Source organism: Mchenga conophoros, linkage group LG23, assembly GCF_057382185.1.
Source record: "Mchenga conophoros isolate Kocher_MC1m ecotype Shallow Benthic linkage group LG23, M_conophoros_male_GT1.1, whole genome shotgun sequence".
NCBI lineage: Eukaryota > Metazoa > Chordata > Actinopteri > Cichliformes > Cichlidae > Mchenga > Mchenga conophoros.
In genome coordinates, this window is record NC_140547.1 from 9,045,946 (window position 1) to 9,071,422 (window position 25,477).

General features: G+C 39.1%; 1 protein-coding gene across 10 annotated transcripts in view; it reads left to right on the forward strand.

Moving 5' to 3' along the window:
- fryl (furry homolog, like) overlaps positions 1-25,477 on the forward strand; it is a 75,242-nt gene that overhangs the window by 5,718 nt on the left and 44,047 nt on the right. For 7 of the 10 annotated variants that reach the window (XM_085264134.1, XM_085264135.1, XM_085264137.1 and 4 more), the window contains exon 1: positions 7,647-8,176. The exons of 1 other annotated variant lie outside the window; for it this stretch is intronic. In XM_085264134.1, coding sequence (XP_085120260.1) covers positions 7,912-8,176 — 265 coding nt within the window. In that variant the 5' untranslated portion in view covers positions 7,647-7,911. Of the gene's footprint in view, positions 1-2,512; positions 2,583-7,646; positions 8,177-15,365; positions 16,151-25,477 lie in introns of those variants that run through there. 2 more of the 10 variants (XM_085264141.1, XM_085264140.1) reach the window with 2 other exon arrangements.

The window sequence follows — 25,477 nt, forward strand, 5'->3', positions numbered from 1 at the left end:
ACGGCCAGAGAAAATACTTAGATTCAAGTGCTTAAACACAGAGCAGGAGATTTTGTTACTCGGGTGGATTTCTGCTGCAGCGTTTTTGAGGTGCTCTGCGTTTGGCTTACTCTACTTCTGCGGTCACATGTTTTTTTTTTTGTGTGTGTGTGTTTTGGAGTCGCTGAGATGGAACAGGAAGTCAGATATATTATTCACAGGTCTTTCAGTGTGAGAAGTGAGTGATGTTGCCTGACTTTTTTTTTTTTTTTTGTTGAAATTTTCAAGCTGTGTTTGTGGTGGGTGGGAAAAGGTTGGTAACGGTATGTCGCTGTGACGTGACTTTATGGCTGTCATTGGTTTTGTTTTGCTTTGACTTGCTATGTCCGCTGACTTGTTCTCACCATTCGTCCGCAATGTTAAGAGTGGAAGTTCTCACAACTCGGCTTCTCTGTCTGAGTGCTGTGTGACTAAGTGGTTTGTTCTTCCTTCCTTTGTTGAACTACGGTTTGATAATAGTTTGAAGTTCCTAGTCTCAGTACTTACTTTCAGTATTCGTTTCTATTAGATTGGATTATATTTACCAAGCCTTCGTTTTATTTTTACTTTAAAATGACTGCTGCTGTCTCCTCTGAGCCAGACAGTAACAATGAATGTGTGACTGGATATGAGATTACTTGACTATAAAAGGAGCCTCTTTCAGCTGCTACAGTGATAGAAGGAAAGTACAGTTTTGGAGGCTTTGAATGCTTATGTAACTGCCTCTTGGATGTAGTGGGTAATCTTCAGATTATTTCTCTGCTCAGGAGGAGGTTTTAATCCTGTCCCAACACAGAGCAAATCAGGCTGAAGCCAACAGTAGGCTGACCCATCACTTTGAAACTGTGACTGGACAGTTCAGCAGCACTCTGTCTTTAACGCATTATGATTATACAGGATGTGTTGGAGAAAGTGATTTAAAAAATTGTATAATCGAATTTCAGACATGTAATTACTTCTGTGTGATTGATTCGGTTTGTCACTTATGTGAACGTTTAGTGAGAAGTGAGGTCTGGCCAAGTTTGAAAGGGATTAACTGGGGCCAGGAATTTTTGGAAGGATTATTTACGTTTCAGAATTTGGCCAAACTGAATATTTCATGTCATCACTTCACAAGTGCATATCAAATTGAAGTAAAAAGAATTTGGAGGCATAATCTTGATGTTCTCAAGAAAAAGCAAAACATATCATTATCCAAGTATCCAGGGAATCGGTTCATGTGGAGTGGAGAGAATTTTCTGAATTGATGGAGACGTGCAGCCAAAGTCCTGCTAGAAGTAAATCTCACGACTTGGTAGACTACCTTGAATGATTCTGGGTGGATATTCTAAGGCTTTTCTCTGAGTGAATGTGAAGAGATTCATAATTCTAATTTCAGTGTACAGAGATGTACTATTTAAAAAAACAAAACAAAACGTACCTACCTATTTTCATGGCCTAAAATGAGTAGATGTCTGTCAGCACATATCTAAAATGGCCATGAAGTTCTTCTGTGCATCACCGCAACAATATGATTATGGCTCATATCCTTCCTGCTGATTGGCGCCTCAGAATCGGGGGTGGAGGGGTGTGAGAAAATGCCTGTTTTAGACATTTTTATACCATATCTTTAAAAATACTGACACTATTATTGAAAGCTTTAAGATTGTACTAGTGAAGTTACACATGTGTGAATGTTTTCCCAACTCTCAAAAGTAAGTGCATCTATACCAATGTTAATGTAAAGCCATAATGAATGTTCTTTCCTTAATATACTGTTGATATGTTAGTGCGCATATTAAACATGGCTAGAGTTTTAAACAGGGAGGTCAGCATGTGCACAAGGTTTTTCTGCGAGCTAGCAGCCAGGCTTTTTCCTGCATTGAGGAATCTTTGGAATCTGTCTGAAGAGGTTTTTAGCCGCAGCTAAAGAAAAATCAGCAGCACTGTAAAAAAAAAAAAAAATTAGACAGTTTTGTTGACAAAGGTTTCACTTACTCAGTTGCGGTAGTCGTCTTTTCAGCAGATGATCAGAAATGCCAAGAGTTTACAATGATTTCTGTCAAGCAAGGTAACACAGACCTATAACCTTTTATTCTTGGCATTCTAATACCCTTGTGAGCTAACATGTCTAATACTGTCATCCCAGACAAAGTAGCTCAATCATGTGTTGTTCAAACCTTTGGTTTGTGAGAGGCAGCCAACCAGAAGAAAGCTTACTTAAAGGAAGAGGGACTTGAAGCGGGAGGAGCTGAAATTATTATTATTATTATTTTTTTAAGATATGGGACTGTACAAAGCCCCAGCATGACATAAATAAGGACTATTTGTAACTGGGAATCATTCAAAGTGATTAGGCTAGGAATTAAAATATGACGCATGAAATGAGCACAGTAGATTGACTTTAAGATTAAAGAGTGTATTTTCTCTATTCCTCTGGTTGTTTATGCTGTTTTCATATCAATTTTCTGCTTTGTAGTTGTTAAAGGGATGATTTCTGTGCACTCCATTTCAGATTCCTGTGCAGCAAATTTGTGGGCCCTCCTGTCACTTTCCTGTTCCAGCCCATGCTCTATGGCCTTAAGGTAGTATGCAAGGGTTAAGGGGGTTGTGTTCCACTGTGTACTGTGGTTTAGGTTTTAGAGCAAATGCAAGCTAAATACTGTGGGAATGAGGAGGGTGTTGGATTAATTGCTGTGTTTGTTTTGCAAAGTTCTAAAAGTAGTACAATAGAGTATTTAGTATTTTCTGGCTGGCATTTTCTTTTCTTGTTTGACTTGGTTAACTTCATCTGTGTTTGTCTGTACTGTAGTCCTAAGGCAGTGTTTCCCAAACTTTTTTTGCTAGGCTCCTCTTTGTTTTACAACAAAAATCTTGTAATCTCCTACCTTGGCTCCTGTGCAGGTGAAGCCAAAGGGAAGATATGCTTCACCATATTTTCTAGTCATTGGCTTAGAATGAAGTTGGTTTGAAAACATCATCACCTGCTTTGCGTTTGCGTGGAAGCCCCAGTGTCCAAGCATTCTTTTATTTTTTATTTTTTCTCCCATACCACGCCCCCCCCCCCCCCACACTTTGGGAACCTCTGTCCTAAGGTGAAACTTTATTTGAATCTGCTCTCACACAGGCTTTACAGTTAGACTAACAGTTTCAAGTAATTCTGTCATATAGATGTGTCATTTTACAATTGCAAAGGTGTAAGACTGCTTTGACTCATATTACCATCACAGCGCTGCAAGAGTTTCCTCTTTTAAGCTTTAAAGAAAAAATGAAGAAATAAATGACCAAACTAGAAACACTACTGCGTAAATCAACAATGAGCTGACCCACAGAATGTAACTTTGAGTTCACACACTTGCATGTCACAACTGAGTATTAACATCGAATCAATGACCCCCTTAGCTGTCTAAAGTTGATTTTATTCTAGTGGAAGCTGTATCAGGTATTTTTCAGGGCATTTTTAAATCAGACATAGCTGTTGTGTATCAAGCCTAAATGTGAAGTGCATGTTTAGAAAGCAAACATCATAAGACAGTAATTGATAAAGTATTTGATAAAGTAATTGTTATGTTTGACAGTGCCAAACATAATAAAAAATGGATTCAACTAAAAAAAGGCTTAAAAAAATCTCCAGTTACACTGAAGCCCACCTACTGTTCTGTTTTTTGTTTGAATGGTTCAAAATATGTTGAGTGTCAGTGTTACGGCTGATTCCGTAACACTGTTCCACAGTTTGTGTGAGGCAGAGTTGGCAAATTCTGCCACTTAGGTCTCAAAATGACTCTCAGTAGCAGCTATGGTGTTAATATTTAAGGGGCGAAAAAAGTTTTAATCAAGTGTTGAAATTATTCTTTCAGCAGTGAGCTGTAAATGTCGTGAAGTTGGGTTATGCCGGCATGTGTCACATGACTGCTTAAATATGTGGTTGTGCATATTGTTTTGGTCTCCGGGAGAGATGTGTCATCTCACACTTGGTCTGGACACAAAAAAAGAAAGAAAGGAGGTTAATTTTGACACTGGGTCTGGTTAGGTCACATTCTCACATTCTTCAGCAGTGACAACCAGGCTCTCTGTGGGTTGCCTTTCAACAGCCATTCAGCACTGGGCTGAACCAGCTTGATCTCTCGCTGTACGAATGTTCAGCACTTCGTTTGTGTTTACCAATGGAAAACACAGCCTTAAAATTTAACTTGTGTACAGGAAATTAAAAATAGATCCATGGCATACATTAAATTTGATTCAGTTATGTAAATATAAAAACAAATAGGGCCATAAGAAATTGCATACAAAAAGAAATACTGATATTTATTTTCAAACGTATTAATTGTATTGGTTTCCTAATTGAGAGATTTAGAGTTATCATCTGAATAGCCAGAGTTTATAGGGACTAACTTGGGAGAGCAAGCCGTTAGTAAGCAAAAATTAAGATGAAGTTGCACCCAAGCAATATGTTAGACACTTGTCCAAAAACACAATTTTTATGGCTGAATCATTTCAGGTTACACTTGAGAGTCTTGCATAAGAAGGCAGAGTTATAGCTTGATGATGTGGCTGTTTGTACCATTAGGGGGCAGTGTAACATTGTTTTCATATTCACCTTACTTGACATGGAATGCTAGCTGTTTACTCACATCCAGAGGTGGGGCAGTAGACTCATGCATGCACAAAGCAATCACAGTGACTCTGGTAGGTTTAATGCTGACAGCCCCCTCAGCTGACTGCAGAACAGACCCTGGTTTCTGGTCCCTGGCCCAGTAGTTTTCCTGTTTTCTTCTGCTTGAAAGCAGACCAAGGCACAAATGGGTGGGACCCAGAATGGCCTAGGAACGCTGTACATTGTTCTCGGAGTTTCCTCTTCCACATTCCTGGGCTGATTGGGATCTGGGCCTCCTGTGCAGGGGTATTGTTCTAACTCACCAGCACCACAGACCTGGCCCCAGCTAACCACAGCTGCCTCCACTGACCATTGTGGTGCCCTGGCCTAATGATGGCTATCTTTGCCATATCCATTTCTCCCTTTCTCTGACTAACTCCTTTCTGCATCTTTGCCTGGCAGTAGTCCTGAAACAACATCAATCTTTGCAACTTAAAACAGTCTTTTTCTCTTGTGCTTACATTTGGGATTATATTTTTTAATAATTTGTCAAGTTTTGTATCTAGATTTCAAATTATTCCTTTTGGAAACTTTTACCAGCCTAATGAATTGCAGCATGCCATAACTAAGGCAATCAGTTTGGCAAGTAAGATGAGAGGTCAGATGGGCACACTTTGACATATTTAGCTACCTCACTCTTATATAATTCCTAAAGACTCAAAGGACTATGTAAACTAGAACTACAAATTAGTTCCTGTGCCTTAGCAGACATCTGTGGTCTCTAGTGGAAATGGCAACTTAAAAGGCCTGCTGCACTTTATATGCAATGGAAGCAAAATGGTTTGAAGTTTCTGAACTAACATTTCAATTCCTGGTGTTCTTTTAAGTGAGGACAAAACATTTTTGTGTCAGTTGTTTTTTCTGGATTGTGAAGGTTTACACTTTGATAGATTTAACAGTAAATTAATTCAATTTTATGACTTTTTATATATGAAAATGTTGATGCCAGTGGAAAAATTGTGTGATTAAAAAAAAATTAATTGATGTTTTGGTAGTGTAGTTTCGGGCATAAGTGTTAATTAGCTACAGTCCCACTTTAACAAGTGTTCTGCTTGCTTGTCAAGTAGTCATGTTGTAAACTTCTAAAGCTTGGGGTATCTACTAATTTTAGATCAAGTGCTAAAAACACCAGAGTGTGATCTCAAGTTGGCCAAACCAGAGAAACTGTTGCATAATAAGATGTAAAAATTCCCCTTTTATTTAATATAAATACATAGGGCCATATTGATGGGCCGTCTTAGACCCTTTAGTGTGTCTGGCGTTTCCTGCCACTACAATATTTACATTCCTACTATATAGAGCCAGCTACCTTATTTGTATATCAGGGTTTGTTTTTTTTTATACCATATGCAGCCAATGCAAGAACACATTCAAGCATATTTACGTACATGCATACCTACATGTATTGCTTTTTCAGTTATATTTACAGAAAGCACAGAGGAGAGAAACAGGAAGAGGATGATGTCTTTAGCTTTTACTTCCTGTCTCTGCCTTTTGACATAGTTTATACACTACAACAATTACATCATCTTGCTGTTGACGTTTTCGCACACTGCAGTAGAGGGTGTAAACACTCCCTAACCACACTTACTGGTCTCACAGAGTGCATGTTTCCTTATAATCATTAGTCGAACAAAGAAAAAATCTTTAAAGGCCACGGTTAATTTTTGAGTACGTTCGCCATTCGTGTTTCATAACAGCATAATGCTATCAATGTGAGCTAATATAGCAAAAACTTGGTTTTGATGTCAGCTTGGAGTAGCTCCCTCTTCTGTATTGTACAGGGCTCTAGCAAACCTCGTTTGACTCGCTGGAAAATAATGGACTTAAGTTTTACATCAGGAGGAAGATGAGAACCCCGAAACTCATCCAAGTGTGAGTGTCAGGCCCAGAAAACGGGGAGACTTTGCATGTTCTCCCTGTGCCTACCTGTATGTTAGGTGTGAAAGTGAGTGTGGATGGTTGTCCGTCTCTCTGTGTTAACCCTGTGATGCACCAGCAATGCTGCAGGTGTACCCTGCTTCTCGTCCTGACAGCAGTTGATAGGCTCCAGCCCCCAACGACCCTGAATTGGATAAGTTGTTAGGAATATGGATGAATAAGCTTTTAAAGATGTAAAGCAAGGTTTTAAATCCTGTTGAGTACTTTAGTGCCATAAACCTCTTTATATTAGAGTTGCTTATTTCATTATTAATATTAAAGTGCTTATTGGAGTCTTCATTAGAACAGTCCCTTTATCATGCTGCTTACTGATTGATGAAACAGCATATAATGTTCATCTTAAGCATTTTAATCTTTTTTTGCACATTAGTGCTGTGGCCATCACTGAAATTTGTGAATGCTTCCAGCTCTCTGTTGCTGTAGAGCACTCACTGCATTTGTAAATTGATGATTTCTTTAGGCAGTGAGCTTTTGAGAGTCAGCACAGCATAAGACAGCCTTACTCTGCAGCAAGGGATATTTGGAAGGGTTTGAGTTCACTGCAGGTACAAACTGTGCAGCCAAGCAGAGCACAGCAGTCTGTCATCACCCTGTTTCAGACACCAGCACAGTTGAACAGAAGTGAAAGCAAGGGGAGGGGTGCTCTTGTTGTTTAAGCAAGTTAGCAAGAAAGCAAATGAGCATTTGTGCTTGTGCATGAATACTAAAAAGTGACACTATTTCGACTTCGATAAGCGCTATCAGTAAATGCAGGCAGGCGGGCGAGTGAAGCTTGCTCTATGGCGCTTCCTTGCTTGTTTTAGTCCCTGTCAATCTTCTTCCTTCTCTTGTGGTGTTTCTCCTGTGAGTAACACAGGCCAGCAGGGTGTGGCTGGTGTCGTCGCTGTTGTGATTGGCTAGAGGCCCAAGCTTGTGTTATCTCCTGTGGAACATGTTCTAGTCCCACCCCAGATAGTGCCTGGCACTCAAATATAGCCCTGCCTACTTGCAATTACATCACAGCCTATGAAAAGATCCATGTCTTTTTGCTTTCTCTTTACACTGTCAACAGACAGGTAATGTGCAGTGTAGAAAGTTTCTCACTCTGTCAGGTTAACTAGCTACAGTTGGAGCTCTCTATATAGCTTTAGAGAGCCTGACAGAGAGTTTCTGCGTTGCTCTGTAAGGGCCCACAGCTTAAGAACTTTACAGTGAGTGCACGTCTGACGGCTACATGTAGGTTGCAGCTCGCTATAAAGACTACCTACTCCTCTGTAAATGGGGCACGTGAAACAGGCAGGTAATTTGTGTCAGAATGGCGTGGCACAGGCTACTGGACTATGCACCAGAGTAAAAGACCTAAAGTCTCATCGACCATGGATTTTCTAAAGAGCCTGGTTCCAGCTGTGATCTCAGGTGAGGGATCTGCTGAACATGGGGGAACTGAACCCAGGGAGCCAGGCCCACGGCTTCTCCGGGTGAAAAGACTGGGCCTGCTAACCATGGGACAGACCATTGAAGAAGATCTGGTAGATCCGGTTACAAAGCAAGATGCTGGGATAAGCTCCTCCAGACATGCTCGCAGTAACCATACCCGCCTTAAAGGTACAAATGTCCCAAATACACAATTCATATATATATAGCTTTTTTTATGTGCTTCCTATAGATTACAATTTTGGTTAATCTCTGTTAACATATTTCCAAAAACTGGCTTAATACCCTCCTGCTTTATGCACACATGCTTACATACACCATGTATGAAAAAATACGACTGGGTTATCTGTGTTTTCTGTTCACTGTGGAGGGCAGTAAAATGCTGTGGTCACCACTCTCAATCCATGCTCAATTGAGAGTGTGGCATAGGGGCATGTGTGCTGACAAATGAATTGTATTTCCATTGTGATTTCAATCTGAACATGTACAATACACAAAATAACACTGTAGATATGCAAAAATTTGACATTGCGATAAAAGCTTTATTCCTTATTCATATTCTTCTTTGTTTATTGGGCATAGGCTATTAAATGTTTAAAGTGCAAACAGTGGTAAGATACATTTTTCTCAAATTGTGCAATAAATAAATAAATCCAAATCCAATTAATTGTGTGGAAAACAGAGATTTAATTGCTTTAGATGCCTGTCCTGGATGTGTTATACCGTATAGTATATATTGAGTAAGTTTATCTACGCAGGATTTCTAATATTTTATGATTCGTAGCAGTCAGTTCACTTACTGTTAACAGAGTGGAAAATTTTTGGCACCCATCCAATCTTTTAGTCAAAGGAAAATCATTTTCATAAAATTATTTTTCTTTAAAATTTGTTTGGAATACCAGTAAAGTATTAGTAGTAGTAGTTTTAATTTACTATGTGCAAGACTGTCTTCCTGATGGCTAGTTAGTAGTTACCCCACTCACTGTGAGCCAGAAAACCACTGGAAGTGAAGTCAGAAAATTCATACTGAATTTGGAATTGGTGCAGTGATGTCATTGCGTGTATTACGGGTTTTTCGCCTAGTTGGCCAAATTAGGGCTGGGCGATATGACCCAAAATTCATATCTCGATATTTTTTAGCTGGATGGCGATATAAGATATATATCTCGATATTTTTTTTAAGCCATAAAGTAAGAACAAAAAGAGTTCTTAGTCAAAGCTGTGTCCCAGATGTCACACAGGCACTTTTATTAACATACAGCACAGATGTACATGAAAAATTACTCAAAATTAAATTATGAGCATTCATTAAATAATAATGCTCCATAAATAAAAGAAAACAAGGTTATTTTTGTGCTAAACAAAGAGCTCACAATTGTGCAGTCAAAATGTAAACTAAAAGACGCTGAGCGTAATAACAAAGACAGACAGATTTTACAGCTGCTCTGTTCCCAAGTTTTACTGTGTGACTGATAGCCTGGAGTTTGAAATCCGCTTCATAACCACGTCTCTTACAGGTGCCATTTATGGTCCTTATACACACACAATACGGTAATATTACGTTGATGCACAGTACGTATCACTCCGCGAAGCTCCTCGGTAGCCGTAATGCGCCGACAATCTATCAAGCGGTGTAGCTCCGTAGCTTACCAAAGTCGTACTCAAACATTTTTGACAGATTGCTGAACGCCGTGTACCACATAAAATCGGTTCGCGGCCACCAAGCACAACCAGAATTCATACATAAGGCGCGCTATCAACTTTTGAGAGAATGAAAGGATTTTAGGGTTAGCGCGGTTAGCTCGTTAGCATGTTTAGCTCGTTAGCACGTTGACGCCGTCCAGCCCCACGCATGGGGCGATGCGCAGTAACTCGTTAACGGAGATTTGCCGTGTCCGTCTTGTCGCTGCCTGCACGTGAAGCGATGGGGTAGGAGGGGGAGTTGTCTTCAGTGAAGGCGAGGCGGAGTAACGTTGCGTAGAGACAAAAGTGGACGAAAGAGAGGCAAACTTGCGGCTCCACAACTATAATTATAACGTAACATAGACTATATCGATATAAAGGATATTGTCACATCTTATATCTCGTATAAAAATATATCGATATGTTTTAAAAACTCGATATATCGCCCAGCTCTAGGCCAAATCCATTGTCAAAATGTGATCTCACATCAGTATTAAACAGAAGCAGCTACACAGAACTGAGGTAGTGTAGGTGGAGCCCTCTTAACTGTGTAATGCGACAGCACATGGCAGTAGCATAAGAAAGCCAAGTTTAGGCTGGACTGTGGTCTGTCAGACTGCTATTTAAACAATTCACGAATATTACCAAACCACTTTTAGCTTACAAAGGCAATGCTTGCTGTGATGTGCCCACACAGACTATATTTAAGAACTGCATACAGTGTAAATTTCCAAGCCCAATTTAAAACATTATTTTGGTTTTCATGTTTTCATGGTCAGCATTCTTAATACATTATTCACATTCACTGCTGCCATTAACCTAGTTGTCAAAAGTTTAAAACACAGCAACAAAATTATTTGTCTTTTGTGACCGAGCCAGTCAAAATGATAACAGCGTTTGCAAAGAAAAGTGTTAAAGGTTACTCTGTCCGCTTGATGTGTTTACTGTCAATAGAACCTTTTTTGTAACCCCTTTTAGTGTTTGTGGATTGTGGATTTCTGTCCTACCCAGGTGGTTTAGTTCAGCATCGCGAAATATGTGTCAAATACTTCTTACTTTCTTCCTTGATTTTTCTTTCCTTTTTTAAGATACTGCTACTTATATACACAATGGTGGATTGTTGAAAAAGAGTGTTTTATTTATTTAGTCTCTTTTATCTGTGAACATGCCTTTCCATAGAAAGCCCACTATCATGACTTTTCTGGGTGTCTTGTCACCATTTGATCTAGCAATCTGACATCTTACTGGATGATAAAAAGCATACTTGTTGTTTCTGGCTGGAGCTTTGGTGATCTTAAGCATTTTCAGACAACATAAAAGGAAAGCTGCGATGCAGGTTATGTCTGTTTAACAGTGCAGAGTTATTTTACTTGGCAGGTAAGCTGTAGGCAAGGTGTGATCAAAAATCTCTGAGGACAGATCCATAAAAGTCAAAGGTCTTTGATTAAATTTTTGGCCAGCTCTTATTCAAGGTCAACATCTCCAGTCGCTTCCAGTCAGGAAGTTTGACATTGTAAAACATCCATCGCATTGTGCACCTTGAAGTCATTCCAGACAGCGTGAGACAGCGTGGAGCTCTATGGAGCATTAAGTTCAAAGGATACAAAAGGTGGCGTATACCAGCTGCTACCATGTCTGCTCTGAAGCAAATACAAATCTTTTGCCACATCAACTCAATAATCGTTCACCGCCTGGACACATCCAAAGCCAGTGTCATGCCTCTGTAGTAGGGGATATATTGTGCCTGTGACAGTAGTTAAAGGTTTACGTACATATAATTTTTCATGTAGGTCAGCCAGTTTACACTGGTAAACTTCTCAGGGTATTTTCTTTTTTCCCCTCCACTGCTACCTGTCAGAGCATGCTTGCTCCCTATTTGCTCATGGCTAAAATATGACTCAGCCTTCCCTTCTGCTGCACTCACTTGGCCTCTTAGTCTTTTATGAATAACATTACTCAACCGGTTAAACTAACCCACAATAACAAAGTGATATTCTTCATTTTGGTTTGGTGAAGTGTGAAGATAATCTAAAGTTTTGCTAGCTTGGCTCATGAAACTCTTGTTGCGTCTGTGTTCATGTGCTTGGCTCAGACTGCAGGCTATAGGCTGATGTTCATTTTGAAAGACAGTTTCTGTTGACTGGGCAAATTGTTTTCAAACATTTCCTTCTTTCTTCCCTATTAGGAAAGATCCATCATATTAAAAAAGTCTCCTTTTTGAACCATGCTGGTGATGGCAGGGGTCACAATGGTGAGTTATGCATTACAAGACGTAGCGTGATTGCTACATTAAGATGAGGTCAGAGGAGCTTTAATTGAGTTTTAACTCCGTGTGGAGTGACACTTCCCTTGTTGAAGAACCTGCATAGTCTGTGGCTTTTAAGGCGGTGCTGTTCTTTTCATTTTGTCGTTTGTCATCTTTTGCAGGCTTAGACAATATTCAACTGCTTGATGCACAGTTCAGTTTTCAGGATACGTTTGATTAGGACTGTATTTGGTTAATGGGTGCAGCGGGTTTGTGATTAGGGAGTGTTTGGAGCATGTGACAAAATGGTGCAGTGATGGGTTGTGCTTCTGTAATAAAAGATCCTTGTGAAATTTCTGTCTAAACACTCCACAGGGTGTGTATCCAGACAGGATGGATGAACTTATTCATGGAATTTCTTAAGTAGTCGTCAGCCAACAATAGTGAAACAAACTCCATAATGGTGCGCAGTGCAGCCTGCATTTAGTGGGAATATGGTGTCATATCGACGAATGCTGTGAATCATTGTTCATACTCATTCTCCAGCCAGCTGTTCCATAGTGAATAAACTTGAAGACATTTGGTTCTATGAGTAATAAACTGACCTTTTAAAACCTGAGTTAAGAGGTGTTTTTATTCAGATTTTCCTCATGTTCTGCTCATCATTCCACGGGGGCTTTTGCTTCTGACCTAAGAAATACTCTTTTTTTTTCCAATTAGACTGTCTTAATTTGCTAGGCGAATCAAAAGAATGAGTTTGCTCATTTTCAGCTTGAGCAGAATCAATAGATTGTCTCATAGAATTTGACCGTTTATGGTTTATGCAACACATTATATATGAAGGTTAGATCCACTGTCATTCAGCTAAACTGCAATATACTACTAAAGGGAAAAAAATCCAGCCTATTTAGTTTTGTGTAAAACCTTTGTCTAAATGTGTGGTGTTTAATACAGAAGTGCAATGAAATAGCTGGGTCTGAGTCAACGGAGCATGCGGAAGTAAGTAGATGTGCAGGTTGCAGAATTGTGCTGCATACTCAGAATGCTGTGATGGATCTAAATGATGTGTCCTCTGCAGCCCAGGCATCGCTGGGGAGGTCAGGGATTGAATTACAGCTCCTATCGATTATTGTTCCCACCACTGCCCTTCAGAGAGGCCAGCACAGGAAATGCATCCTCCACCCCATGGGCTCCGGGGAGGAGCAGCTGCTCTATACTGTCTGCAGCCAGGATGGCTAACTGTCAGTCACTGCTCCTACTTTGTGAATGAAGCTTAAGTAACCTGCCTTGATTGTGCATTTAGTTGAGATTATTTGATCAGTGAGGACTTTATTCCAGGAAGTGAGTTATAATGGTGTTTATTTGAAGTTCTCGGTTTACGTCAGCTCCATCGGACAGTAGCTTTTAGCTCTAGTGTTCCCAGAGAGACGGTGTGGTCAGTCCTGCATTCCTTAAACAATAAAGCTGGTTTACAGAAAACAATGTTTGCAGAGAGCTCTGATTGTTTTATGTTGACTCATTTGTCGATTACAATAATATTAACCCAGATGTTGTTTTTAAACAGGATTTGACCATGAGTTCTTCTGTTGTCCTCCCACTACATGAACTTAGAGCCAAGGCATGTAAAGGGAGCACATTTAGTAAGTTATATTTGAAAACAGTCAAACTTGACTGATCCCTAAAACTATTCAGCTATCCACCCTCTGTGCTGTTACTTACTGCATTTGTGTCAGATAGAAAAAGGGTGGACCAAAGATTAAAAAACAAAAAAAACCCCACAGGTGGAGTCCTTCTGTGTTGCATGTTGCCCCTGTGCATGCTTGGGTTTGGGGTTTTTTTTTGTTTTGTTTTTTTTCCCATTGAAAATGCGGTCGGCTCATGTTTCCTGACATGACCCAGAACTCTCACAAAAGAAATTCTTAATCTCAAGAGTTTCATTTCCTCATTAAATTAACTAATTTAAGGCTACACGTAATCTAGTGACATCTTAACAAAATAACCCCAAAACATATTTTACTTCATTACTTAGAAACTGTCTGATATTTTGAAACATCCTGCTATGTTCCTAAATTGTCTTTGAATTGTGCAACAGCAAGCTGTTCCCCTTCTCATTCAGGATCAGACTCTGCTTCACAGACTTCTATATATGGCTTTACATCTCCAGTTGTGGCCATTAGTCACAGTAAAGCTGCTGCATGAGTGTAATCCTGGGGATTTTTAGGTTAGTAAATTAGACACATACGTAATACTTTGACATTTGGGGAAATGCAGTTGGTCAGATTTGAACAGACAGACGGGGCAGTATCTTGCTTTTAATGTAGCTCTAGGAAAGATTAAACATGACTCATAGAAGTTCCGATTTAAGGCTTAAAATAAAACAGTGTGATTGCTGCAAATTTGCAGTGGTACTGTAAACAATCTGTTTGTGTATTACAAGGCAGAGTTTCACAGTGGAAGCCTGCGTCGGGGTAGCACCAGCCAGGGCTTGACAAAGCATCTGCTTGTGTTGTTTGTTTGCAATGAGCTCTGCCTCACTTTGCATAACTTGTGTAGTGGAGGACATGTGACGGAGGGAGAGACTGAGGGCGAGCGAGAAATGAAGACTAAACTAAAAGAAGACAAAGAACATTTGTCTTTTGCAGCTTTCCCACTGCTTTTCCCTTCACAATATTTTGGTAACAAACTTAATCCTGTGCTTGACTACAAATTGCTTGATGTCATGTGGATCAGCATTAAAGTCTCTGCCAGGGCAGGAATAACTAGCGTCAGTGCAAGATTAAAATATCAGCTGAATCGTGTGCGTGTGTCTTTCACATTCACACAAAAACAATGGGCTGTTTTCTTACTAATGGGGTGTGTTGTGTGTTTGTGTATCATTCTGTGTGTTACTATGCCTGGTAGCTTTCAGACAGGGCAGTGATGTAATGCCCATGATTCCTGTGGGTGTGAGCAGTTAGCTTAGCAAGAAGATTAGTTTCGATCACTATAATGCCAAAGAAAACAGGTAGCAAGTCATCTATCCATCTCACTTGACTGTAGTGAGTTGCATTAACATACTCCTATTACGTCATATATATTCCTGTTTTAAAAAGTGAAATATACATTTAATACATTTAATTTAGGAACATATTTTTATTATTTTGGTTGACTAGTTAAGGTGTGTTCAATCTATCCTTCCTCTTTCCTTTCCCTCATCCACCTCCCATTCTTTCCTTTCCCTCCTACTGCAGTTTGGAATGACGCATCAGTATTGCTGCGGAGCTTACAGGAAGTATTGCTTTGATAGGCTAGCAGAGAGGCAGCACAGTAGCAGCTCTGACATGCGTATGCATTACTGAACCACGGCCAGGGAACACTCGCAGCATTTTGATGACATCAACCACCCCCACGCACTGCTCCCTCCCTCCCTGTTTGCTGTTGAAACAAGCTCTCTCCATCTCTCTCACTCTGAGAGAAAAGAGAAGGCATCGGTAAAAGAACAAGAGCTCACTCAGAAGAGGAGGGGCTGGCCATGAGCGAACACGGAGGGAGAGAGCTTTTGGGGCAGGAGGAGGAGGGTGGCTGACGGTGCTAGCGGGCTAGGACTGGCACACACACATGCACGCACACACACACATACACACAGGAAGAGAAGGGGAGAAGGAATATTACCGCACATTGTTAAGACTTCTATCGCGTACTGTTCTGCTGCTGTTTTCCCTCATTTCAGGAACAAAAGTTCTCATGCAGTTGTGTCCTTCGGTTTCTGGATTTTTCTCTGCTGAAATGGGGATGAGGGACTCTGTGGACTGGCAAGTGGGCAGCAGGCTCTTGGGTGGAATACTTCTCTAACTAGCCAGGCTGCGCGCTCTCTCTCTTCTTTCTGATCACTTTTACTTCAGCTAACTGGGTGGCAAAAGCGAAAAAGTGGTAGGGCTTCTTGGGTTTTCCGTCAGCATCTGCTAGCACTGTTCTTCAGGATGCTGCCTTTAACTAGCACCTGTGGAGGCTAGTACTCAGCTCCTACTGGTGGAGTCTGCAAGTTTGATAAGTGCAAGGTGTTTATTTTTGAGAAGAGTGGAATGTTTGGCTTTTGGGAAATAAAGGTGAAAGGAAACCTGTAAAATTTGTGCCTTCTGGGGAAGCTTAACTTTTGGGAGCTACCATGCTGAGCCTGCAGGATTCTGTCTTCTTTGAGATCAGCATCAAATCTCTCCTCAAGTCTTGGAGTAGCAGCTGTGAGTATCTTTCCAAGCTTGCACAAATGTTTACATACCGCACTTACTGCCACCAGACTTATCTGCCACACGCAGCCAGCAGAGCCTGTGCAGCATTGTACATGTCTTTGTGCGTTCCATGTGTGGATTTCTTATATCTCCTTCCCGTATAAGAAAAGTGGCCATTAGTGGAGTTGTCAAGATGACAGATTATGTTTAGTGCAGGTTTAGTCGGCCTTGTTTGATGTGTATGCAAGTGGGTGCAATTAAAGTCTTCATTCAGCAGAGTGCCCTTCTTCCTGCACTCATCATCATTCTGCTGGCTCCTGGATGTCCCAAAGATAATGTTTCTATTGATGAGCATCTACTGATACATAACACAGATGGACATGAAGTATTCCCTCTGTTCTTTTGAAGATCTTGTCTAACTTTCTTTTACTTTTTCTGTATTTATCAACTTGCTATCTGCATTTACTGATTATACATTTTGGACAGATATATTATCAATGTTAATATTGTTATTTCGGCTGGCTGTTGTTAACAGTTTGCGTAACAGTCAATATAGATATAGATGTTTTTTCATTTTTCCCCACGTCTGTGCGAAGGGAACAAAGAAACCTTGTTTTGCAAGTTTATGAAATTGAACTCAAAACACAAGGATTCAAGGACTTCTAAATTTATGAGCCACAACAGCGAATTATCAGCAGCTGACATCAGTGCATGCCACCGGAGTCATCAAAGCAAATTCGCCAATACTAAAATGCGGCTGACGCACCCCTGATTTTAATATCCAAATTACTATGTTAAGCGCTTCCTTAGGAGTGCTCCCCTATCTACTCTGTTCCCCGTCCTCCTAGTTTCGCTATCCTCTTCTTCCTTTCCTCTGGGCCAGCTAATGTTTCTCTACTATTGATCTGTCTTCTGGTTGCCTCCTATTATTAGCTTCCCACGCAGCCCATAATATATCAGGAATCAAAAAGATATTGTCTCTCCAGTCTCATTGAAATGGTAGGGATGGACAAAGAGGTCAAGTAGTAAACTGCACTCTTCACGAACCTCTTTTAGTTACATTAGTAACACGTATAACTGTTGTGTAGTTTAATTCTGTTTATGCAGTTTAACAGTTCACCTTGAATGCACAAAAGACAACACATAGGCTGCAACAGAATTATTCGTCAACGCAAAAGTGTTTGATGAGACTGCTTTAGCTCAGCGATACAACCTCTGAGCCACTGTTCCTTTTGTCTGAAAGAGGAATAGTTAGACCCTCTTTAAAGGCTTATCTGCTGGGCTCTAATCACCTGACTTATTCTGTTTTGGTTAAAATTTAAATTTAGATTTGTATCATTCAGGTTTGGACTTAAATGATTGATTTGCACATTATTTATCAATTTTTCAGTAGCAGATGCTAAATGGCATTGCCTCTGTTTATATTATCAAATGAGGAAAAGACTGAGACTGATTATAGGGCCGTACACTTTTTTAAAAAAATTGTATATGCTAATATATTACCTGTGTTTCTCTCTGCCACTCACACCCATAGTGGAATTTGTCAGTTTTGATGGCTATAACATTTGTCAATTTTCATGCCGTGTATGCTGTGCATTTTGATATTGTTTCTAGATACGTGCAATGTGGTTACAAAATACTGACTTATTAATTATGTATTTTGATCAGCATGCCAGTTAAATTCATTTTAATTAGTTCTAACAATTTTCGATGCATTAGAATATCACAGTTTTTGATTTATTTATTTTTTTAAATTGTTTTCTTGTTATTGGGAGCCATTTCTGCAAGTCAGGATTCCGTGTATTATGGCAAAGGCATGCTGGCCAAAAAACAAAGAGTGCCAACAAAGAGAAATTTGTGTATTAAGCTTCAGTGAACATGAACAGATGTGCTACACCCCACTTCAATGACTGTATATTTGAGGATTTAGCCAGCCATTTAGATCACTATGTGCCAGAAGATATACAATCTAGTGCTTTTAACATAATTGATGTTTTATTTTGCACAATTTGAGCTAGCTAAGTGAATGTCGAGGTTGGACCTACACTTCATTTCTGTTTGCCATAACCACAACACAAGTTTCTAGGTATTTAATAACCACAGTCATTTTAGTCTACTAGGTAAAAGTTTGCTATTTAAATTTCTAGAATGCAAACTTGTATCAGCAACATCCAAAATGTGTTGAAATTAACTCCCTTTAAAATTATGTATAAAGTTATTTCTAGCTTTTTAGGCGGACGAGAGCTTGTTGAACTTCTATCTTTTGAAATTGTCACAAATGCACTGCAGGAAGAAAGCATTACATCTGTAAAAAGTAGAATGCACAAAGTCTAACTGTTTTCATTGGCTTTGAAAAGAAACATGTCCCCTTTCAAGAGCCTTTCTTTTGTCAACCTTGCATGTTCTCTCTGAGTCTGCATCAGAAGTGCTACAGGTGCTCTTATTCTGTCAGACAGTCTGAAGATTTGCAGGTTAACCAAATAAATGTTCCATGGACCTGAATGTCTTTATACTGGTGACCTGCTCAGTGTTTACCCTGTTCCTCACCCAGTATGTGATGGGAGAGGCGTGAACCCCCTAACCCTGAAACGGATATGTGAGTTATAAAATCGAGGAGAGTGTGGTTGCAGTGATCACAAGACAAATTTTTCATGAAACACATAGCAGTTATTGTTTGACCTTGGTAACTGTTCTCCCCCCCCCCCCCCCCCTTGAAATATGTAAGAATGGTAAACATCCAGCCAGACACATTTGCAGGAAGTCTCAATCCTCTCCCTGAAGGTAGCAAATACTTGAAGATAGGGCTGGGCGATATGGCCTAAAATCCATATCGTGATATAATTTGAAGCATGTACGGTAATGATATATATTGCGATACATTCTTTTTTTCTGTATAACATATTTTCCACACTATAAGGCACACTTAAAATCCTTTAATTTTCTCAAAAATCGAGTGTGCCTTATGTATGAATTCTGGTTGTGCTTACTGATGTCGAACCGATTTTGGCGAGCAGAAATCTGTTAAAAAATGTTTTGATGGATTGTCAGCATTACGGCTGCCGTAGTGAGGAGCTTAGCGGAGTAATCTGGGTCCAAAACTCCGTCCGTTTCAGGTCCCAAAGTCAAACGAACACTGAGAGTTAAAAACGGTCTAAATCCTTTAATCTTTAATAAAATCATCAGCGTTGCTGCTTCAGCAGGTGTAACAATTAAGTTTAACATCCAAGCATCCATGAAAACAGAATTTATTAAATTTAACGGAGTTAGAAGTTAACAGGAAGTTAGCTCGCTAGTTTCCACCTAAATCTCTCTGACTGAGAGATTTTTGAAACTAATTAAAACGTATAGCTCTGCTGTCACTTCCAACATAAACGAAGACAGGAAACTAAACAGCAGTGGTGTTTGCAGGGTTACTGAAGTTGGACTACCTGGTATATAATGTTATGCTACGTGATTGCTAGCGACACAGCTATGTTAGCATAACATTAGCACAGTGAAGCTGGGGGATGAACGGCAACTTTTTTTCCACTCGATAAAAGTTAACGTGAGGGATTCTGGTGGTCAGGGACAAATGTAATCGCATAGCAGGATGCTATACACGGGGCAAACTTCAGTCAGGAGAACAACTGAGATTATTCATTCAGGTTAGTTATTAATATACGGCAACAACATGGGAATAGAGCAGCTGCAAGAGAATTCAACATTAATGACTCAATGTTACAGAAGTGGAGGAAGCGCAGTTTTTGGCTTTCCCCATATTTCAAAAGTGCTTCATCTCTTTGCTATCACTCTCGCCCGGCATAATTTGCAGACGATAATGGTTGTAGCCGCTGCGATGCTTTCGACCAAAACAGGCGCAGCTTGATGTCATCAACAACATGCGCTTTCGCGATAGAGCGGTATAGTCAAAATCTTTTTTTTTCTTTTCTTTTTTTTTTTATATTAGTAAAATTTACATACAAACAAAATGCACCATATATTACACATTCAGAGAATAAACATTCCTTACATATTAGGAAAAAGAAAATATAAAGATGGGGTCACATAATTTAACAGATTATTAACTCACTAAATCAAAATCTTCCAAAAAGGAAACAAAAAAAGCAGCCTTTTAAGTCAAAGATTTAACCAACAGGTTTAAGTCATTTTTCCAGTAAGCTAGTGTTGGTTTGGTCTTAAGAAAACGACATTTATGTATAAATTGCTTGCACAAGATTAATAACACATTAACACCATAATTAGCTTTCTTTTCTTTCAAAAACACTCCAAACATTATCATATTTAAGGTAAATGGGGTAATTTGAATCCCACTGGAATAAAGCCAGGTATGAAAATCCAACCAAAATATTTGTATAAAATTGCACAAAAAGAATAGATGGTCCAAATCCTCCTCTTCTGTTTCACAAAAAACACAATTATCAGTTTCTATTTTGAATCTATCACCAAGGAGTCTATTTGTCGGGTAAATTTTATATAGTCAAAATCTCTATCGTTGGCCAAATTTATATAGTTTCTATCGTATATCGTTTATATCGCCCACCCCTACTTGAAGACTTTTATATTTTTTAAAAAAAAGTATTTGAAGAATACTTGAAGAATTATAGATTGTATCCCCCAAAAATAATTTGTATTTGAAAATGTGAGTTTATAATGCATTTAACTGGGGCTGTTACCCTTAAACACAGTTGTCTTTCTTGTGTTACTTACTTGGAAATTTACAAGTAAGTAACACAAGATATTGTAAGTATGTGAGGGCACACAGAAATACAAGGCTCTGCAGTAAAACATCTACCTGTTGAGTAAACAACTTTGTTCCATTTATCCCTTTTTAACTACTTTCTACCTTTACTATTATTCATAGCAAAAAGGGCTCCTAAGTTAAATGCATGTATGATGCTTTCTCCATTACAACATCCAGTAATAATTTAATTAAAACACTCAATGAAATCAAAGTTTGGCCTTTAATTGCTGAATATTGCTCATCCATGATGGAACATGTCATTATTGGTTTCTCAATTAATCTCTTTTGAACTGAAGTGTCCTCAGCTTCTGGTGATACATTTATTTTTCCAGTGTATCTTTCAAATTCCCTTTTATTTGGAAGGTATAATGGTGAAGAGTACACCAGTAATAACTTGTTAAAAACTCGGCATGTCGAGACATAATGGCAGAACTGGCACTGCCGCACCACATAAACCCTAGCAGTAAGTCTTTTGTCTCTGTTTCAAAAAAAAAAAAGAAAAAAGGACGCACCCTCAGCTCTGCATTCCAACCGTATGTGTGTGTTTGTGCTGTTGTTGCCAGTGTTCATGAGCAGGCGTTTGGGAGGGCTTTATTTTAACTGTGACAAGGTGGAGCCACTGCTGTAATAGTTGTGTAATCCTGCAGGGCGCTCAATTTCTTAAGCACTTTTTATAGGCCTCACACAACAAAACACGCTGAGCATTTTCTGATGCAGCGTTTTAGCAGAAGCACAACATTTCTCCGTATTAGAAGTGTAACTGCAATACTGTCTAACCCTGAGATCATGATGTTCTTAGAAACTGAGATACCAGAGTTCAGTTACGTAACTCTGGTAGTAAACTAAAGCAGTAAACTAAACTTAAAGTGAGATTCTCCATTAGTTATTAAATATGGAATTGCAGAGCCATCAAGTGTTGAACATTCATTTAAAATAACTCATTTGCATTCAGATGAGATATGGAATATACATGTGGTTCAACGCTACTAATACTACAATATTGTATTGCTCCCCCCCCCCCCCCCCCCCCCCCCCCTTCTCTCCAGTGATTAACATTTAAACATGCTTTGACAGTTAGACTTGCCAGAAGTGAAATTTGGCTTTGAATGAGAAGTGAAACAGGACTTCGGGGCAAAGGGTGTGACAAAATACTAATAAAGTAAATTATTGTATTGCTTCCTCTTGCAATATGTGATCACTAAATATCCATGTTTTGTTAAAATACTTTAATTGCTTCTTGTAAAAGCAGTGTAAGTTAATGTGAAATCAGCCAGCTTGCAGTGAAGAGCAATAAAGCCAAAGGAGGTAAAAGCTGGAGAGCTCAGAGAGCTGCGGTAATCAAATCAACAATTAGTTCATTCAGTTTACTCACTATCAAAGTTGAATAATAATAGGTACATTAACCACAATGCACTTACTTTTTGGCTTTTACCCTAGTCAAAAACTCTGTTAATAAACTTTCAGTTAGCCTAAATTCTGGAGGAGTTTGTAAACAACCGTATAGTTTGGGGGGTTTTTTTTGTTTGTTTTTCGTTCAATTTCTCTGCTATGATTTGTGCGTTTGTTGGTTTTAGCAGAGAGTCATAGCCTGGCATCCTACTAATGACTGGCATGTCCTAGGGAGAAAGAATGAGAGGGGGGAGCGAAAAGGATGGAGGGGGTAAAGGACGCAACACTGATTGGCTATTAGGAGCTAGCTGTGTTACATCACTGGGGGTGTTGGTGGAGCACAGTAAACAAAGAGGGAAATGTTTGAAAGACTCTCTGTGCTGCTGGACAGCATGACCACAATACATGCTACTACGCTGCCTCTTCTACCTCCCTACTTTCATTTGCACTTAAAAAAGACGATTATTAAGTTTTATAGAGTTGTTGTTCTTTTTTTTTTCTCCCTTTTTTTTGTAAGAAAACAAAAGTTGAGGACTAAGAAATGCCAAATCCAGTAAGTGTTTAAAATCCAGCCTTGTTTACATCCATGAGTGCTCACGGTCGGTGTCCTGCTATTTTCCTGCCTGCACATTGTTCCATACCTCAAGTTACTCCCACCTTTTAATCCTCTTTTGATCAACCTTAAAGGAATGTGTGTCAGACACATGCATACACACAAACACTGGGAATCTCAGTTCATTGAATGGTGGTTGCAGATTTTGGTTTACAACACATCTCTTTGCACTATGTGATGGAGAGTGGTCCTTCTACTGCATACTGACGTGAACTACATTTGCCTTATATTTTTATCAAGTAAATGATACATGTAACAGTGTAACTTTGTACAGGTAGTCTCTTAGAGGCACAGAAGGTTTGAGATTGATGTTGTTTGAACTTACATCGTATCTAACGTCAGTGGCTCTCTTGGCGTGGATAATATATTTTTACATTTCCGCTTCACTTTTTCCCCGTCAGTGAATTCTCTCCCTCTTATTTACCAGGTAGCTCCAGCACTTCTGTGCAGACCTTTTCTCTGTTGTGGGAGTTTTTGATATAATTAAAATCCTTTACAGAGTCAATCAAGTTTAATTTTCGGATAATTAAGACAGGATAAGTGAGATAAAGTGATTATAGTGCCACATTCTCTCAAAATTTACATCCCACCAGCCAATGAGGATTTTGTTTTGATGGCTTCTCTAACAAACATCTGCAATCGGTGGGAACTTGGCTCATGTGGTTTTATACCAAACCCATAGCAGAACAGGGACTGCTATCACTACTTGCACTTCAAGGTGGAGGAGTTGGTTTCGGTACAAGTAATGAGGAACTCGTTGGCGAGACAGCTCAGTGATGTCTCCCTGTTCTCCTTATAGATTTTCTCTGGAAGTTTTGCTTTTTCTCACCATCAAAATTGTACTGCATTCTTGCAAAAGCAAGTGAATAAATAAATTCTCAATGATTGCAAATGTGACTAAAAGTAGTATGTTTTATTCAGGAGTGTAGTAGTGTTTGGTGGCTGCATAATTTAACATTTTGGTTACCTATGCTGCAGTATAAGAGTAATTTGAAAACTGCTGTCATTATTCTATGACGTGAATCAGCCTGTTAGTGATTTAGCATCAAGATCAGTGGCCATAACCAGGACGAGAAAGAACAAGGGCTTTCTTGGGAGGGAAAGAGGCTAAGGGGCCATTCACTGTCAACTATACACTTAGCAGAGATCATTGAAGACTAGACTGGAAGTTGTGTCCCAGCAGTTGCATAAATTCAAACACCACTATATGTTCCTTTTATAGAGATTGTTAAAACCTTTTGGTTCATTTGATTTTTTTATTTATTTATTTATGTCAGATGGAACATAATTTGAACCTTGAGTAGTGGAGTAAAAACCTTTGTGCTGTGATATTTATTGCTTTTGAGTTTGAGATTTGTGTTTATTTCATCTTATTGTATATAGGATTTGCATTAAGCATGGATACACTTCTATTTTTGCCAGACAGACAGTGTATCCATGCTCTAGCTTTTCAGCCATAGCTTAAGACTCTTCTAAAGATTTGCTTATAACATTTGAATAAGAGAACCAAATGTTCTGTGCCACATGCAAACCTGCAGAGTGCCCTGGCTTTTCCAAGTCAAATATGTTTCAGGAAAGATGGTCTACTGAAGGAATCCCGTAAAAATGTGGAGAACACCACTGCACTATCAGATACCACTACAATTTATTTAGTTTTGCCTTAAAGGTCAATATTGTGGTAAATGTATAGCAGGCCATCTGTCTATCTAAGTCACCCCTCTATGATACTTCATAGTTGGTCTTTTTTTTTTTTTTCCAACTTTACCATTACTGGCTTTGTATTTTCAGTATTAACTGTAACTATCTTAATCTCAGTGGTGGCAAATATTTGGAATATACTGATTTTTTTTTTCTCTTTCATATAGAGCTACAAATCTGTATTTAAACAGGTTTGGTGTGCTAATAAAAGTTAAAAAGCAGATGGGTGTAGTGTTAATGAAACATTGGCAGAATTTGCTTATGGACATGTTGTGCTACAAGAGAAGAATTTATACGACCATCACAAAAAAGTAGCTTTCATCCCTCTGTTGAACAAGTCAAGGTAGAGCTAGTCTGACAAATAACTACCCATACAATGATTTTATCATTTCAGCATGTATAAATAAAATGAGCTAGAAAGCATTTTTTGTCGTGGTTTATGAATTTTGCTACCTCTGCGGAAAAAAAGCAAGAGATGGCTACTTAGCTCTTTTCTAGTATTTGTAAAAACATTAGCTAATCTTCTGCTGATACAGCTTCATGTTTATCATACAAATATGAGCCTGCTATCAACAGCCTTATCTAATGTCTTGGCAAGGGTATTTCCCAATCAGACTATGCCTTAAAGTTGTCGTGTGTAGCCAGTGTGCTCCCTTTGATCACAATAGAGAAGTAGATTCATAAATAAATGTGTAAAGTATAAAAAAGGTATAGTCATTTCTAGGGATAGGTATCGTTTAGGTTTTATCTGATACCAGTACCAAACTGGTACTTTTGAAATGGTACCAGTGCTTAAAGAATGGAGAACACAAAATTGGTCCAAAAACCTCTCGTTTAGCTGTTTTTTTTTTTTTTTTGTTTTTTTTTTGTTTGTTTTTTTTTTGTAAAAAGATAGCAA